Source organism: Gymnodraco acuticeps, unplaced genomic scaffold (assembly GCF_902827175.1).
Source record: "Gymnodraco acuticeps unplaced genomic scaffold, fGymAcu1.1, whole genome shotgun sequence".
Lineage (NCBI taxonomy): Eukaryota > Metazoa > Chordata > Actinopteri > Perciformes > Bathydraconidae > Gymnodraco > Gymnodraco acuticeps.
Genome location: NW_022991945.1, coordinates 84,323 through 95,658, shown reverse-complemented (window position 1 = coordinate 95,658; position 11,336 = coordinate 84,323). Strand labels below are relative to the sequence as shown.

Genomic DNA, 11,336 nt, shown 5'->3' with positions numbered 1-11,336 from the left:
TCAAGTAAAGACGAACAACCCTAATCAAAAGATCAAATAACTATAACATTAGTTGTGTTTTGAGCAGTAAAATAAACGATGCCCCCCTGTCTGAGAACAACACAGTAAATGCTCATTTCAATATGGGCCAACAGGTGGAGCACTTCCCCAACCCGCACGTACATTAATAAATATAATACTGGTACCAGATATGGCATTCATTGCAGTTTTGTTGGAAGTTGGTTTGTTGATACTGATATTCATTAGATTATTTAATGTAGGTATTTCATAAAAAGCTATCTGTATTTTTGTACAGCAGACGAATCGATGGTCTGAACATTAATTGTATGCATTATGTTCTCTATGAATCTCAAACTGTTCAAACCCTTTTTACTTACTTAAAAATGAAATTGCAGCTAAGAATAACTTCAAGCTTTACACAGAAGCTAGTTTTCTTCTATGGTGTTCCCCATTAAGTATCAAAACTCAACAACGCCCAAAAACCAGGTCCTCACTTCGATACCAAACTGGCTTGAAAAGTTGTATTGTGTGGCTTTTTTAGCAACACTTAAAATGACTGTAACGTGTGGTCTATTCAGTGTGGTATGGAGTGGACATCTGTAATACAGAATATAAACTCTCAGACAGCTGTCGTACAACATATCTAGAGCTTTGTCATTTTGTCATAACTGACAAAGGTAGCAGACTCAAACAAATGGGCGTTAATGACACTTCATAGTGTTTTTGCTCTTATTATAGTAATCAATCAATCAATCAATCAATCAATCAATCAATCAATGTTTATTTATATAGCCCAATATCACAAATGTTACATTTGTCTCAGTGGACTTTACAGTTTGTACAAAATATCAGTATGACAATACGACACCCTCTGTCCTTAGACCCTCACATCGTACAAGGAAAAACTTCCGGAGAAAACCCACAGTTTAAAGGGAACATGGGAGAAACCTCAGGGAGAGCAACATAGGAGGGATCCCTCTCCCAGGACGGACAGACGTGCAATAGATGCCGTGTGTAAATTGAAAAGATAATACATTTGCAACATAGGTAGTCCAAATGTTTGGAAATGCATGTGTGTATAATAGGAAGATGAATCCACGAGGATATCCATCCAGGACCTATGATCCAGGACCACAGCCACGACTCAAGATCCAGGGCTCGCGATCCAGGACAGAGGAGCGCAGGATCATCCATGACTCCGGATCCCGGCGTATATAGACACCAAAAAGAAAGACATTTGGGGAAGCTGGGTTAATCGGAACATGAGAGTACACAGGTATAGACAGAGAGAAGGAAGAAGTAAGATGTCCCCCCGACAAACTAAGCCTATATCAGCAAAACTAGGGGCTGGATCTAATCAGCCCTAACTATAAGCTTTATCAAAAAGGAAGGTCTTAAGCGCACTCTTAAAAACGGATAGGGTGTCTGCCGCCCGAACACAAACTGGAAGCTGATTCCACAAATGTGGAGCTTGATAAGAAAAGGCTCTGGCTCCCATTGTACTTTTAGAGACTCTAGGAACAACCAACAACCCTGCATTCTTGGAACGCAATGCCCTAGTAGGACAGTAGGGTATAATGAGTTCTTTAAGGTAAGATGGCGCCTGCCCATTAAGGGCTTTGTAGGCGAGAAGAAGAATTTTAAATTCTATCCTGTGTTCTATAGGGAGCCAGTGTAAGGCAGCCAGAACAGGAGTAATGTGGTCCCTTTTCCTAACTCTGGTTAGTACACGAGCCGCAGCATTTTGAATCAGCTGAAGCGTCTTGACTGACTTCTTGGTACACCCTGATAATAAAGAGTTAACTAGTAACTAGTTTTCTTCTTACAGCAAACACATGGTTTTTGATATTGGTCTTGATGTCAGTTTTAATTTTAGTAAGTAATATAGCAGTGTTGAAAACCTTGCAGACTTATTCCCTGCAGACAAAAACAAAAACATAATCCAAGACCTTTCAAATAGTCATTACATTATCTATCATTTGTATTTTTTAATGTGTAAAAGTTATGTATACTTGTTTTGTTCAAAGCACAACTGTGTTAACTTTCAAGTTGGACAATGTTTACAACAACTGTTTGTTATATATATATTTTTGCCAAATCATCTTCAATTAAACATATGGTTTTATTGGAAACAGAAATGTAACTCATGGCTTCAAATACAACTGCTATATATCTGCTCAAATGTTTTATTTTATGTCTGTAACAAGAGCTTGTAGAGCAGGGGGGTCAAACTCAAATACACAGTGGGCCAAAATATAAAAATGGGTACTAGTCGAGGGCCGGACTGGTTCAATGTTTATTGCAAAACGTATTGAAATGAATTTATTGCACATATTAAACCTGGAACTAACAAAGCTTAAATGATTGCCTATAAAAACAACATTAAATAATCAGTTGCATTAATTTCTTATGGCTCTATCTGCAGCTTTTCCGGAGTCATTTCTTATGAGTACATTTCTCCACAGGCCAACAGCTTCAACAAAACTATTTCCCTCAAAGAGAAAACCAAACATGCCCTGTTGTCGTGAGAGAGAAAGTGCAGAAGGAAGCATCCATTAAACTCAGTGTGCTGCTCTGTGATGCAGATACTTGGCATCTCATCTTGGGGGCAAGGTCATCAATGTTTGGGCTCAGGCTCTGAGCGGAGGAAACCCTCAGGATGGAGGGAAGGTGTGCGTGCAATATACCGGCGGGCCAGATCTAATAGTAATTAGAAATTATCCTGCGGGCCGAAATTAAATCTACCAAGGGCCTGATTTGGCCCCCGGGCCTTGAGTTTGACACGTGTTGTAGAGCAATACATCTTGACCACTTGTTTCATCAGACACAAATACGTCAGAATAAGGAAGTATAATATTATCAAAATGCTGTTTCACTGTGACGGAAACAACAATACAGACACTTCTGTGTTCTATGCTTTTAGATGATGCCTTTAGTGATGCCTACACTGCGCAGATAGGATCTAAGTGTTTTGCTCAAGGACACTTCGGCAGGGCACATGGAAGCTGGCGGACACGCTGTCTGCTTCTCTGTAAGTCTCTGTGAATCAGAAACCCTTCGGCAGGTGTTTTCCACACCTGACTCTGTCTCGCTTCTGTCTCTTTACTTTTCCACTGCACAGTCCTTATCAGCTGCAGAACATAAACTCATAGATTCTGGGCAGGGGATAGATGTCGGATAAGTGAGTAATGTCAAATAACTTTTAACATCTGAAAGTGTGCGATAATTATTTTGTGATACAGACATAAGAAGGTATTCATAGAAGAAATTACATGGATTTCAGTGTCTTTTAAAAGCGTTATCTGGTGTCCATTGGTGAATGTCAAAACATTGAAGCTTATACTTTACCTACAAAAAATGATTTTTTTAAGCAGTAGAAGGCAAAATCTGGCATGTTTTTATCAGTTATCGTTACTTTGATGGAGCTTTTCTGTTTATTCATCACATTTTTGGTTGAATATCTCATTTTTTAAATGAAACCATGCATATAAATGCACCAGATGTGAATTCTATCACTCTGACATCAAGTTGTCTCATATCTGCACGTGTTTTACTGCTAAAACGTGCAGTACACAGGACATGTAACCCAACAGCTGGTTTAAATTCTGCTCTTTAGAAACTGCTTGTTGATGTCAGTGTTGCGCCCACAGTCACAAAGAGGAAGCTGAAACACACAGCTGCTGCTTCCTTTTGAGCAATGAGACGGCATCTTCAGCTAAAACCTGAACTTAGACAAGACGACGACTCTTTCATTGTATCGTTTCCATGGGTGTGTCTAAGGAACTGTGGTTATTCACACAATAACAACAGATAAGAGTTACAAGCTTAGCTTTGAGATAAGCCATATTGTCAAGGTCATGTTGTTCCGAAAAAACACACTACAAATAATCCTTAAACCATGAACTATATTTAGCAAAATGATCTAGACTCTCAAAAACAAGTATTTATGAAGACATTTCTATATGAAAACATTGAAAAAAAATGTAATAAAGGAAACCATTACATCTTTGATAACATACAATGCAACAAATAATGCTTGGTGCTATGAGGTAAAGTTTTATTTAAAGCAAATGTACATGATAATGATATTGTTGTATCGTGTGCTGCAACACTAAGTCGATACATTGATTTATTTATTAAAAATAATAGCAAACAACTTAAAAAAAAAAAAAATGTGTATATATATTCTAGTTGAAGTTTTGAACAATGCAATACCTTGATGTGTAATTGTAAAAAAGGAGACACAACAGATAGAAGCATCTCTTAGTAAACTGAACACAAGTCCAGATAAGTTACAACTTGCATGGTGTAACTTTTGCTCTGGTTTCTCCAGGCTGACGTGGGAAAGGCTCCAGCCGCTGCCACACCTCCATCACCTTAAGCAAGGTTGTGGTTTTGGACACGTAACCCGACACATTCAGATATAAAAGCCTCGATCGGACCCCGCCAAGTTCAGTCAGTCAATATGAGGGGGCTGCTCGCACTTACCGTGCTGTTCGTGGCCGTTTTCGGCAAGGAGACTTTTGAGGGGTAAGTGTGGGTATCTAACACCCACGGTGGAAGAACTCAGATTTTATACTCAAAAAGCAAAATTAGCAATATTGTAAAAATACTATAAAAAGTAAAAGTCCTGCATTCAAAATCTTATTTTACTAAAAGTATCAGCATCAAAATATACTTAGGTACCACAAGTAAAAGTACTCGTTATGAAGAATGGCCCATTTCAGAATAACATGAAATGACCTGATTGTGTTCATCCCAGCTGGTAAAGGAAGAGCTTATTTTACTTTGTATACTGCTGCTGGATATATTAACCTATAATAAAATGTTTAATTATTAGATGATTTGTATTTGTTTTAATTTGAATCTGTCAGATAAATGTGGTGGATTAAAAATTACAATATTGGCTTCCAACATCTAGTGGAGTAGTTTAAAGTTGCTTACAATAAAAAATACTCTGTTAAATTACCTCAAAATAGTACTTAATACTTTAAATGTACTTTATTACATTCCTCCACTGCTACTACAATCCTCTCACTGAGTTGTAGGCTGTAAGAGATCTTTAGATGTGTGCAGAAATGTGAAATAATCAATATGTTCACTTTATAACAATCGCTTTTATTGAATTTTTAAAATGTCTCCAGGACCAGTGGTGTGCTTTTTGAGCGTCAGATATTGGGAAATGCGATTTCCCCCTACAGTATATGTGCCAACTTCTAGCTGATTGTGAAGTTCTCTTGAGTCAACAGATGTAAAACATTCTGCGTCTCTTTCTGCAGGCACCAGGTTCTTCGCATGTATGCCAAGAATGAAGACCAGCTGGCTCTTATCAACGACCTGGAGGACAACCACGAGTTTGAGGTCATTCATCATGCTCTGATAATTACTTCTGAATAAAATAGTTTGTAAATAATGAAAGTCCAAAGCTTCATCAACCACGGCCCGTCTACACTACAGGCGTCAAAAAATGCTTTCAACGCTTCGCCCATTCATTTGAATGGGGTGACGTAGGATATTTTCAAACTTCGCCGAACTGCATTGTGGGTAGCATGGCAAGGCGTTGCAAGCATCGCGAGCGTCTATCGGCGTCAAAAGTTGAACAATGTTCAACTTTTGAGGCTCGATGCTTGCTCGAAGCTGGCGTCAGCCAATCAAATCCCGTTTATGCAAATCCCGCCAGTACAAGCGCTAGCCAATCAAACCGCGTGCAAGCTGGGAGAGCCAGACCGCAGTTAATTTCCTCATATTCCAAACTAGAAATTACGGTAGCAAATCACCCGGTTCTTTACGACCAGAACTATTTACCGGGATACAAACCGGAGGAACCAGGCATGGAGGGAGGTGGCAGAGACAGTGGGTGAAACTGGTAGGTTTTCGCCTGTTTGGGGAGTTTATATCCAGTTTACTTCGTTTTAACATTGCTATTGCTTTGTATGTCGGGGGCGGGAGATTCATGTGATTGGTTGTTGGTCGCGTTGCTCGCAAAAAATCGCCAAGCTTCAGACACGCCCAGCTTCAAGTTTTTCGATGCCTGTAGTGTAGACGGGCTGTAACCCTCATCCAATTCCAACTCAGAATTTAAGCTTCTTCCTTCGGGCGAAGAGTCGAACGAAGCGGTATAAAAACAGTTTTATCCCAGCAGCTATTGCACAAATCAACCAATCATAGGAGCGTCACACAGATGCCTATTTATTTATTTATGAATTTTGAATGTCCATGTTTGTAAAAGTGCTTTTCTTTTGAATTGTTTTTAAATATTTTAAGATTTGACGGAGCAGGGTATACTTTTCTTAGTTCTTTTATTAGGGATGTGTCTGTTGTTTGTCTTTAGAGTGTGTCAGGATGGATCCCTTGTCCTTTTATCTGTAAACTAAATCTACTTACGGGTACAAATAAAGAACCTGAACCTGACCCTAAGATCAAATGTTGTGTGCTATATGTTTCTTTTTAGCTGGATTTCTGGAGGGGAGTGACAGATGTTAGAACCCCTGTGGATGTTAGAGTTCCCCACCACAACCTGCGGTCCATCAAAATTCACCTGGAGAGTAACGCCATCGATTACTCCATCATGATCGGAGACCTTCAGGTAAGAGGCCTCCAAAACAGCTTGACATATCAATCCAGGCTTCATCGAAAGTCAAAGTCAAAGTGAACATGAACAGAATTGAATCTACTGCATTTGGTTTTTGAGTTTTTAAGAAGTTTGAAGCTGATTTTTCGGCCAAAGTTCAGTCGGACAGAAAAATATATTATGTTAAAATGAATGTTAACCTATGTGTTTCTGCAGGCGATGCTGGATGAGGAGCGGATGGAGATGGTCTCTGCTGCTCGTGTTCCTGAGCCCAAAAACGCTGACAGCTACGACTATGCCAGGTACCACCCCATCAATGAGGTAAGTGCACCAACTCACTGAGTCTAATTGAATTTGCTGATACTCATAGCTATCCCTTTAAACTTGAAGAAGAAGCTCAGTGTGTGGTTAATGTCCCGGTCGGACCAACATTTAAGAATAGAGAAGAACACACTTCTTCCCTTGGATGGGCGTTGAGATACTATCCACATGCAGAACATATTTAACAAATGCCAACCGAAATGCAGTCATCAACCGAATACATTGGGACCAAGTTCTCATTCTGGTTATTAAAGGACCGGATGGCTTGTAGAAAGTGATCATCTACATCAGAAAAGCATTCGACTTCAAACTATATAATTAAGCTGCAACTCAAAATAACCCTAATCCATGTCAACAACTTGTTATCACAACCCTAACCCTAAATATCATGATTGTGTATTTGTTGTAGATCTACAGTTTCCAGGACATGCTGGTGGCTGAGAATCCCAAATTGGTCAGCAAGATTGTGATCGGCAAGAGCTACGAGGGTCGTCCCCTGAATGTGCTCAAGGTAAATATAACAAACTGGATCATTTGCAGCAAAGAAGAGTCTTTTTCATATGCTGAATAAACACAACTCAAACATAACATTACTCTGAATGAAGGACAGAAGATCATTTGAGAACTTTCATTAGGAAATTAAGATTGTTTCTTTGACTAGACATTGTGGAAACCTTCTATATAAAGGTCTCCTATTATACTGATTTTCATCAATATATTACAGGTCTCAGATAGATACAAAACATGTCTCTGAACGTCTGAAGTGTTTGGCTCCAAACACCAAACAGATCATTGCAGCATTACCCATAATCCCCTCTGTTTCAGCTCTGTTTCCAAAGTGCTGATTATCTGTCTGTTACTTTAGATGAAAATGAAAAGCCCCTCCCCACGCCCCTCTGAGAGAGATTTGGTTAAAAAGAACACAATAGCCGCTTTCACACCAAGTACTTTACCGTACTTAGTGCCAGCACTTAGTGCCGGCACATGGAACTAAGTACAGATCGCGTTCACACCGGAATAAGTTCCTCAGGAAAGATTACGCAAATGAAGCCGCTGACGTCACTTCTGCTTTGGGTTTACTGGCAGGCCGCAAACCACTTCACGGCAGCGACATGCAGTCAGGGGAGGCAGGGGAGGCAGAGCCTCACCTGTCATACTCCAATGTAACGGAAAAACAACTAAAGAAAAACGAAATAGTAATAATAATAAAATGTCTCCACTGATCTGTGTTGTAACTTGTAAATGTGATTTATGTTTGATTCCAATCGCTTTTTATAGTCAAAATCAGCAAATTTGCAGAGCTCCTCCGCTACAACTACGGGTAGCGATGAGAAGTGAGGCAGGGACGAGCTCTGCCTCACGTAAGCCGACAGTAACTTGCTGGAGCGCGGGCACTAATTTAACGCGGGCACTTATTTTGTGAGCGCGCTCAAGCCAGTTACTGTGTGGTGAGGTGAGGCACAGATGAGCTCTGCCTCACCTCAAAATGCGTCACCCCACAGAAACTGGCTGGAAAGCGAGCCCTAAGCGCATGCCTGCACCATCTCACTGTATGTCACCAATGTAATGTTTGTAGATCCCTTTATTACATTTATCCTCGCCATCCATAGTCTCTAAATAACTTATTTCACGTATATATGATATTTAGGCTCGCTGGTCTCATCATACAACGGCAATGAAAAAAGCACCAGGGGAGGCAGCCATAACCTCTGCCGCACTGAAGGGGGCGCAAGTGAGCCCACAGGTTCTTGTTGCTACTGTTATTCTACGCAGAGACGGGGTAGACCATGGCAGGAGACGCGACGCAAACAACAAACTAGACTTTTGAAACTACAGGAAGATAAGGAGAACTTTTACAAAAAAGTAATAGAGATTGTTGTCCAGAAGGAAAGCATGGACTTCATCTTCAAGTCAAGGTAAGACCCCAATTGTAATGAAAATGGGATCATACTAAGAAAGAACAATCCAATATTTAGATTTTGGGTATCCTTTTGTTGAACGGTCTGTTTAAAATGAATCGAAGCATCAGACTAAAAAAGCTTTTGAAAATAACCGAATATGTCGATTATGGTCAAAATATGATATTTATAAATCTGACCCTGAAAGAGTCAGTGCCTCACCAGCCATGAACCTCACCGCACGTCACTGCTTCACGGCGTATACTGCCACCCGAAGTCCCCGTTCGGAAGACCCCGGAGTTGGGGGCTGGCTTCAGTAGAAGCTGCTGGGACTCCCAGCAGCTTCTACTGAAGTCTTCCGAGTAAATCGCCAGAACGCCGACACCTCCTCATCTCCACCGCTCCCATGTTTTTTTTTGTGTTGCCATAAGTTACTCTCTCTCCGTTGGTGCGTGGGGCTAATGCTAATAACGCTAATAATGCTAATGCAAGCAAATAGAATGGCGACTTCAAAAAACTTTTCAGAGTTTTACGGGGCGTGGTTTGCAATTCGCCCAGCCAATCGAAATTGGTACTTTGTTCTCCCCAGGATAGTCCCACCTCTCTAGCAGGGACTACAAATGGGGGTAAAAGTTTTCAGAACTAAGTTCTCTTTTTTGTGTGAACGCAAAATTCCAGGCACTATCGGAACAAAACGGGAAAAGTACGGGTAAAAGTACTCCGGTGTGAATGCGTCTAATGGTGCTCTAGGAGGAGATTCAGGTGATAAAGTGTGGGGGGGGGGGGGGGTTACCTTGGTTGGTGATTGGCTAATGGTTACACAAGACAAAACATCGTTATGACATCATAAAGTGGCTAAAATCTGATCAGCTCATTTTCAGACAGGTTTTTATAGAAATGGATCAAAAAGAGAGAGAATCTTTGTTCCTGAAACTTTCAGAGTCTCTTTCCACAGAGGGGACACATGTTGATGTAGAAGAGACATGAAGAAGAGGGGACACATGTTGATGTAGAAGAGACATGAAGAAGAGGGGACACATGTTGATGTAGAAGAGACATGAAGAAGAGGGGACACATGTTGATGTAGAAGAGACATGAAGAAGAGGGGACACATGTTGATGAAGAAGAGACATGAAGAAGAGGGGACACATGTTGATGTAGAAGAGACATGAAGAAGAGGGGACACATGTTGATGTAGAAGAGACATGAAGAAGAGGGGACACATGTTGATGTAGAAGAGACATGAAGAAGAGGGGACACATGTTAATGTAAAAGAGACATGAAGAAGAGGGGACACATGTTGATGTAGAAGAGACATGAAGAAGAGTGGACACATGTTAATGTAGAAGAGACATGAAGAAGAGGGGACACATGTTGATGTAGAAGAGACATGAAGAAGAGGGGACACATGTTGATGTAGAAGAGACAGGACAAAGTGGATTTGGCATACTAGGTGACCTTTAATATAAAAAGATATATAACAATAATTGAAAGTATGTTCACTCATTATGTGTTTGTTTGACTGCTCCTCCTTCTCGTGTCTTAGTTCAGCACCGGAGGAACCAACCGTCCCGCCATCTGGATCGATACTGGAATCCACTCCAGAGAGTGGGTCACTCAGGCCAGCGGCACCTGGTTCGCCAAAAAGGTGATTTAAAAATGTCCACATTGCTTTTAGTCCATCTTCAGCTGATGACCACAAACCGGCTGCTCACTGAACAACGTATTCTCTACCTTTCTGTGAGTAGATTGTGGATGACTACGGACGTGACCCCGCTCTCACCGCCATCCTCAACAAGATGGACATCTACCTGGAGATCGTGACCAACCCCGATGGCTACTACTTCTCCCACACCAGCGTGAGTCTCACAAAGCTAGAATATGTTACTCACTCATATTCAACTGCCATAAAATGTATTTGTGGGACTTCTAAAAAGGCTTATGCAGCGTTTCTCGATCTTGTTTCTGACCCAATGACATTAAGAGAGTTTTTATGTGAATTTGAGCATGGCATAAGTTTCCCAAACATTTTTCAAGACATGAATGCAGAGACTTGTTCTTCTCACACCGCACTGTAACTTTTATTCATGTAGCCTACTTGTGTTATTCATGTTTTATTAACTTTGCTTTTAAATGAGTGTTTTTAAAGGCCATTTATAATATGCACTTTGGGATTGCTGTTAGCAACGAAAGGTGCTTTAAAATTCGAATTTATTATTATTTTCTGCTGCACTTTTTCTTAATGCTCTTAATGTCTTTCCTTTTTGTAAAGCACTTTGAATTGCTTTGCCTTGCCTTCTTAGTTCCACATAAACTGTGGGATTTAAGACATTGATAAATTCAGGTTGCAATATACATTCTAGTCAGTATAGACAGTAACGGGTCGTGTAAATCAGTTTAAGCTGACAGTGTCCGTCTCAAAGAAAGATGAATGCATGAAAAGTTACAACAACATTAGAAAATAAACCAAAGTTAAAAAGTGACATATTCTGATGAACTATTCTGATGTTTCCAGAACCGTATGTGGCGCAAGACCAGGAAGCCCA

The 11,336-nt window shown here is 40.5% G+C and overlaps 1 protein-coding gene across 2 annotated transcripts; it reads left to right on the top strand.

Moving 5' to 3' along the window:
• Nucleotides 1–2,893: 2,893 nt before the first annotated feature.
• cpa5 (carboxypeptidase A5) lies at nt 2,894–11,336 on the top strand (the record flags this gene model as incomplete). Of its 2 annotated transcripts, none has more annotated exon segments than XM_034200542.1 (9): nt 2,894–3,031; nt 4,334–4,530; nt 5,280–5,361; nt 6,452–6,586; nt 6,788–6,892; nt 7,302–7,403; nt 10,337–10,438; nt 10,539–10,649; nt 11,306–11,336. In XM_034200542.1, coding segments are annotated over 8 exon segments (733 nt in total), but the record flags the coding sequence as incomplete, so codon positions are not given.